Source organism: Bidens hawaiensis, unplaced genomic scaffold, assembly GCF_021521415.1.
Source record: "Bidens hawaiensis isolate Kalapana, Puna unplaced genomic scaffold, B.hawaiensis_p1.1 tig00002125_1, whole genome shotgun sequence".
NCBI lineage: Eukaryota > Viridiplantae > Streptophyta > Magnoliopsida > Asterales > Asteraceae > Bidens > Bidens hawaiensis.
In genome coordinates, this window is record NW_027491113.1 from 3096539 (window position 1) to 3103870 (window position 7332).

At 34.4% G+C, this 7332-nt stretch overlaps 1 protein-coding gene and 1 pseudogene across 2 annotated transcripts; both read left to right on the top strand.

Moving 5' to 3' along the window:
* Positions 1-1720: 1720 nt before the first annotated feature.
* On the top strand, positions 1721-4868 carry LOC143607712 (autophagy protein 5-like; annotated as a pseudogene). The gene is made up of 7 exons (XR_013149026.1): positions 1721-1894; positions 1995-2049; positions 2159-2257; positions 2349-2436; positions 2565-2708; positions 3008-3136; positions 3798-4868. The product of XR_013149026.1 is annotated as an autophagy protein 5-like (transcript).
* Positions 4869-6083: 1215 nt separating this feature from the next.
* Positions 6084-6997, top strand: LOC143607724 (putative glutathione S-transferase). The gene is made up of 2 exons (XM_077083072.1): positions 6084-6455; positions 6593-6997. The coding sequence occupies exons 1-2, from the start codon at positions 6135-6137 to the stop codon at positions 6938-6940; spliced, it is 669 nt and encodes a 222-aa protein (XP_076939187.1). The 5' UTR covers positions 6084-6134; the 3' UTR covers positions 6941-6997.
* Positions 6998-7332: the final 335 nt, after the last annotated feature.

Genomic DNA, 7332 nt, shown 5'->3' on the forward strand with positions numbered 1-7332 from the left:
TTACAAAAACATTAGGAGTGGCAAATGTGACCAATTTGGTTGTATTAAAATGTATATAATGTGTTAGAATGCGTCAAACTAAAAAAAGAAAATGATTCAAACGAGTCAAAATGGGTTGACATTTCTTGAAGGTTTTTTTAATGGAACGAGAAAACGAAAGAAACTTATTATTACTTTTAATTTTTTAGTTTTTGATTTATATTTCGAGTTATAATTTTTTAATTATTTTTATTAGTTTTTAATGAGGTTTTTTTGAAGTGGGTTGAGATTTCAAAAAACCCCTCATTAAAAATTTCAAAAAAAAAAATAATTAAAAAATTATAACTTGAAATATAAATAAAAAACTAAAAGTAAAATACTAAAAAGTTTTCTCCGCTTTTCTCGATCCATAAAAAAAAACTTCAAGAAATGTCAACCCGTTTTGACCCGTTTTAATCATTTTTTTTTAGTTTTACCTATTCTGACCCGTTATATATACATTTTAATACAACCCATATGTTACATTTGTCACCTCTAAAAAATCACTAACTTTCCCCTTTCCTCTAGGGGTGTTCTTCGGGTTTGTTTTTCGGGTTTCGGGTTTTTCGGGTCGGGTTATTCAGGTTTCAAAGTTTTAAATCTTGACCCGAAACCCGACCCAAATCTCTCACGGGTTTTTCGGGTTCGGGTAATTCGGGTTTGGGTTTTTTCGGGTCGGGTTAATCGGGTTTCGTGTATCCTAAGAAAAACACAAAACCAAAATTTTTTTAAAAACTATAATGGTAAAATTAAAACAAAATATTCTTCTTTGCTTATAACACATATAATCAAATAATAAATTAACCTAACTTGAGAAAATAATTCAAAAGAAGAGTAAAACTTACTCGAACCATAACCGTATTCAATCGGGCGTGATTTGGTTGTTCGATTATGGTTGCTATTAGTAATAAACGAAATTCATAAATTTTTAATAAGCAATCGATCCATAATAGTTAGAATGACAACAGTCGATTAGAGCCAGATTTTGATAACCTTTAGTGACTAAGACTTAACCTATTATACATAAAAATATATTTAATTTCAAAACTAAAAGTTTATTCGGGTTGACCCAAATCTTCTAAATCAAACCCGAGAACCAACCCGAATTACTTCGGTTCGGGTTCGGGTTAGTCTTTTCTCGGGTACGGGTTTTTTCGGGTCGGGTTTCGAGTAAAAGTGACAACCCTACTCTCTTCTACTCACAACCATTCTTAACCTTATTCTATAATTTGCAAAACTCACTCATAAAAATTTAAGGGAGCTATTGAGAATGTTCTTATTTATTATCAATGAATGCAATGGAAATGTTAAGTTTATTGATATTTTCTTATTTCTAGTTTTAGCAACTTACTAATTATAGTTGATTCCGTCGGCTATAATTAGAGTTTTGCATTATTAATTTGGTCTCGTCAGTTATTAGTCTTGTCTGTAGCTGAGAGATTTCCAAGTCCTAACGGTTGTAACCATAAGACAATCCCATCATCTATTTTGTAGTTGAAAACTTGATCCACCTCTCTTATTGGATTCGTAATTTTATTTTATTCTAATGGAAATCGAAATCGAAATCGAATGTAAATATCTTTCAGTTTATTAGAATTTTAGATTTAGATGAATTGGAGTTGATAAAAAAAGAAAGAAAAAAGCCACGTATCGGTTTAAGGGGTGAGAAATGAAACATTCTGATCTGAAGGAATCAATCGATCTGGTAATGGAAAGCGAGAAGTGGGTGTGGGAAGGTGCAATTCCTCTCCAGATTCATCTTCACTCTCTGCCGCCGCCTTCACCTGCGCTGGTATACCCTGAAACATTCCCTACTATTATTGTTATTGTTATTATTAAATACGACACTATCTGGTTCGACTACAAACCTTAAATGGTATCTATCTTATTTTTTCTTACTTTCTTTTTCTTTTAATCACACACACACATACTTTGCCTTGTTATCTCTCACATAACATAATCCTCTGGATTCTCAGGTACATACCAACAGGTGTGCTTTTTGATCTTCTTTAACGGTACACACATCCTTTTCTTTTCAATTCATAATTATTTTACTGTTACAGAATACTACACAATAATATGTTTTGCTTCTTGACTTTGATTCATATACCCTACAAACTGCAACATTCTTGTTTTTCTATCTTTGCAGGTTCATTTTAGAGGATACCCTGGAAATATTTTAACTCCGTGTGACGGAGAAGATAGCGTGAAATGGAGCTACATAAACTCATTAAAAGAGGTTTCACTTTTCAGGATATCTATATATATATATTTGCCACACTCTTTATTTATACTTTTAATAAAAATTATTTATAATTATACCTAATCAGGCTGCATATATAATTCATGGGAGCAGCAAGAATGTTATGAACATGTCTCATCCTGATCAGGTTGAGCTGTGGCGTTCTCTTATGAACGGTATGCTATTAAATGATTTGCAATTTTTTATTACTTCTCCTTTGCATGGTTTCCTCTTTCCATTTTCTTTGAACTATATTTTATAGAAGTTTTGTGTTATGATTTAATTGTCTTATACTTGTTTACAGGTAATCTCGAGGCATACAACCGTATTTCGTCTAAGCTTAAACTTGGAATAATTGGAGATGAGTTTTCTGGAAAACCGAACCCTTCTACTTTGAAAAGTCAACACAGTGTTAATGAGACCGAGGCAACCGCAGCAACGAAAGCAAGTATGTCCGTGTCTCTTAATGTTATATTAATATGGGTAGATTGTACCGCTTTCTTTAGTTCTTGCTTTCTTATTAAAGGAGGCAAGATGGGTGAGTTGGACCTGGAAGGGTCTGTTAACGGGTCAAAACAGGTTCAGTTTGAAACGAGTCAGTTTTAGCATTAGTAATGCATGCGTAATAATGAATATTAAAACGATTTAATTACAATAACAGTCTTTAGGGGGTTGCATGCATTATTTTATTCAGCCTGTTTAGAATAAAATGGCTTTCTCATTAATTCTTGTGTCGGTTTTTATCAGGTAGAATTCCTGTTCGCTTGTATCTCTGGACTGTTGATAAACATTTCGAGGATTTAGAAGAAGCACCGGATTTTGATAGCTGGGACCAAATTGCTTACATAAATCGACCCGTTGAATTTAAAACAGATGGTATGTCATAATTTTAATTTTGACAAAATATTAATTTATTTTACAGAAGACAAAAGGGTGTTTATGGGTCAAATCTAAGGGTGTGAATTTTTGACATGACACGAAAATACGACACAGACTTACCTTGAAATTCACGGGCTTGGATTTAGTTTAAACAAGTTCGAGTCGGTTTCGGGTCAAACCTACTAAAACAATTAGCTAAACGAGTCGTGTTAAGGTTGATGGTTCACGGGTTGGTTCGTTTGTGTGTGTATTTTTTGTAAAAAATGTCTTATGCCATACCTTAAATTGATTGGGTATTTAATGCCTAAATCTAAAGAGAAAAGAGAAATGAGCATCAAGTTTTTTAGTTTAAACATAATTGTTTTTATATAGTTTGTATTCTTTTTGTTTGTATTTATAGAGCATTAGTGTGTAGAAAAATCATGTTAAACGGGTTGTGTATTTGTATCGTTAAACTGGTTGTGTACTTTTGTGTTTGTGTGAACCCCTGCAAATATGCGTGTCATGTTAAGGTCATGTGCCTGACATGATTTTTGGGCTTATGTATCACAACCCATTTAACACCCCTAGGCTCAAACCACCAGACCTGGCCCGTTTTAACCAGTTTTGAAAATGACTTATTTCAACTGGAGCTCAGTTTGATTCATCTGAATTGAAGGGAAGTATTTCACGTTGCTTGATGCGGTAAAATCAATTCTGCCAGAATTTTATCCAGATTCATCAAACACAACGAAAGCTGAAAGCGAGAACGAGCCTGAAAAGAACAGTTATCCTGTAATAAAATTACTTAGAATTCAAGGGATTGAACCGAAAATGGAGATTCCATTTTCTTGGGTGGTAAACAACTTGATGAACCCGGATTACTTTGTTCATATCTGCCTCTACATCAAGGCTCCCAAAGTCCCAAACTGATTGGTACATGACAGGTGTTGGTTTTTATGTACACTGGCTTATGTTCTCGGCTCTATAAGGTTCGTTAACTGAAAAGCATGAATTAAACTGTATAGAATAGTGAAATGCTTGTTGGGTAAATTCTTTCATGTTAACTCATTTAGTGAAAAAAAGGTTATATATTTCTTGTGATCGGTTCTGGTTAGGAACTGATTAGATTCCAGTGAATGTGAGATGAATGAAAGTATAAATATGGGGGTGGGGAGGGTGATACGAACTTACGAAGTTGATTAATTACGCGTTCTGGCTCAACCGGTTTTGATCAAATTTATGTGAAACACCTGATTATCGCTTCAGAAAGTGGCAAACCAAACTGCTTAGAAGACGGTTAAAGAGACGGATGGATCATACACGGTTGAGCCAGTTGATATTAGTAATTCTCGGGCCAGGTTCGGGTCCGGGTATTTCCTCTAAAAACCATACCCCATGTTTCGGGTTCGGGTCGGGTATAGAGCCGGGTATTCTAAGACTCTATTTCCGGGTATTGAATAAACCCTATTTTAGGGGTTTTTTCTAGATATTTTTCGGTATAAATTGGATTTTTAAGGGGTTGCACTTTTTTAGAGGTACTTTTCGGGTATAGATTGGGTATTTGTAAAACTTCATTTCGGGTATTGGAAAAACCCGGTTCCGGGTATGGAATCCGTTCCGGTTTTCGGGTATTACCGGTACAAATCGGGCCCGATTCGGGTACATGTTTTGATACTAAAATGCATACTCTATCCGTATCATAAGGGTAGGGTCGGGTACGGGTATAGGTAATAAAAATCTGGGTATAAAAAAACCGGTTTCTGGGTTTTTTTTCGAGTTCAGGTTTTTTGTGCACCTCTAACCGAATCAAATCGTAGGGCTGCGATAATTAACCGAAGATGCAAATTCACCACTTTGGCTAAGAAAATAGTGTCTAAGATCACCACTCGAGATGCCAAAATCAAACTAGCAAAGACGAATTAACTTTAACTCAAATTCATTAAGATAAAAATTAACATAAGATTATCATTCATAAACTTTCTTCCTCTTTTTAATGATCTACACTAACCTTGATACTTTTGTTATATAAAATTTTGTTCTTTTATCCTAAATGTAATTCGAACACTACATCTTTACTAAAATCAAATAGTTTAGTATTTTAATTCCCAACTATAATTCAACATACATCTTTAGTGTAATCAAATAGTTAAAAAGTCTTTTAATTTATTACCAAGGAATGAACTCTAATGAGCGGACAATTACACGAACTCAAGCTAGGCCCACAATGACTAGACAATTACACGAACTCGAACTAGGTCCGCAGCAACCTGCTTCACAAATTTGATGATTAGCTTTTCGTCCCTCTACTTTAATTAACCATTTTTGTTCGTTAAACCTTCGCGACACAAGTTTAATAAAAATACCTTTTATCTTTCCGACTTCAATTATAAACCTTGCTTCACTAGGCTTTTATCACAAAACTTTCACGTATATACTTTTTAACATCTTAAATTTAGTAATAAAACTTTTACCCTTACAACTTACATATTTATGTTTTCACCCTTCAGCTTTTGTAATGAAAATTTTGCCCTTCCAACTTAATATATTTATTTTGTCGCCCCTCAACTTTTATAACGAAACTTTTGCCACATATATTTTAACATAACGAACCGAACCGTTACCGACCGATTTTTCAGCATGTAATCGCCACAATGTATTGTAGTTTTCAAACATGTAACACATTTAACTTGCTCCACCGTAACGAACAAATAAAATTACATATTATTATAAATCTAACCTTAAGAGCAAAAAAAAAGCAGTCGTTAAGTTATATGCGTTACTTTGTACGTTTGAGTGTGTTTGGTAATTTTATGCAATTGTGCCGGCCATTATGTCGTCAGCCAGTAAACATTTAGCCATGAAACAACTTGTATATGGCAAAACCAATGTGTTTCTTGTAGGGGGTGAACACAATGAACTCCAACATTACTTCTATATAAACAGAAACCTTATTTCTCACAAAATCATCAAAAAAAAATATTAACTAAGAAAACACAAACACACAAAACATAAAATGGCAAAGGGTGATGTGAAACTTTTGACTATGTGGGCTAGCCCATTTTGCATGAGGGTGAAGGTTGCTTTGGCTGAGAAAGAAATTGCTTATGAAGAGATTGAAGAGAAAGATTTGATGAATGATAAGAGTGATTTGTTGCTAAAATCCAACCCGGTCCACAAACAAGTGCCCGTGCTCTTGCACGATGACAAGCCGATTGCTGAGTCCACTAACATCATCACCTACATCGATCAAGTTTGGTCCGCCAAACCCTTGCTACCCGAGTGTGCATATGAGAAGTCCCGAGCTAGGTTTTGGGCTGACTACATTGACCGCAAGGTAAGCAATCGATTTACTTGTAGCAAAACACTAATAGTCAATGGGTTAGTATAAATGGTCCTATTACTTTCTATGCTCTTATAACCATTTTGTTTTCACACTTTGATCATCTCTCTCAATCAATATGCATATCCTAGGTCCATCCTGCTGGTCGTGCCATTTGGAGCTCAAACGACAAAGACGAAGTAGAAGTTGCCAAGAACAATTTCCTCGATATCATGAAGTATTTGGATGGAACATTGGGTGACAAAGATTACTTTAATGGGGATACATTTGGGTTTGTTGACATACTTCTCATAGGTCTAACCTCATATTTCCCAGCCTACGAGAAGTTTGGTGACTTCAAGTTGGAGGATTACTACCCGAAACTGGCAGCATGGATCACTCGGTCATGGGCTCGAGAAACCGTTTCTGAATCTTTAACCAACCCTGAGAAGATCACCAACTTTGTTATAATGATGAGGAAGATGTTTGGTTTGGAGTAACTCAATATTTGCTGGTTTTATATAATAATGATAATAATATCATCTTGTGGATTAGCTCTCTTACTTGTGAAGAGAGGATAGGGAATAAAAAAGACTAATAAGTGTTTTCAGGTTCACGTTTGGAAGCATTTGATATATGTCTCATTTGAGGGGGAATGAGTTCAATGTATGATTTTAGTTGACTTGTTAAATCAGATTGGATATTTTGTTGAACGATGTTTAATGATTATTGTTAGGTTTCATTTAATAATAACATACGGAGTATTTGAGAATGATTTAAAGCAAAATACTTAGATATAAGAAATAAAAATCTTTATACTTAAAGAAAGCTATAGATACTTCTAAAAGCAGTAGTTTTTAAGTTCGGTTACCTAAAAAAGGTGGTTTAGCCT

What these genes read in the sequence shown, in the direction of transcription:
- LOC143607724 (XM_077083072.1), top strand. Translation starts at nt 6,135, where the DNA reads ATGGCAAAGGGTGATGTGAAACTTTTGACTATGTGGGCTAGCCCATTT. An exon ending in CTGACTACATTGACCGCAAG is followed by an intron (nt 6,456 to 6,592) that starts GTAAGCAATCGA and finishes TGCATATCCTAG; the next exon opens with GTCCATCCTGCTGGTCGTGC.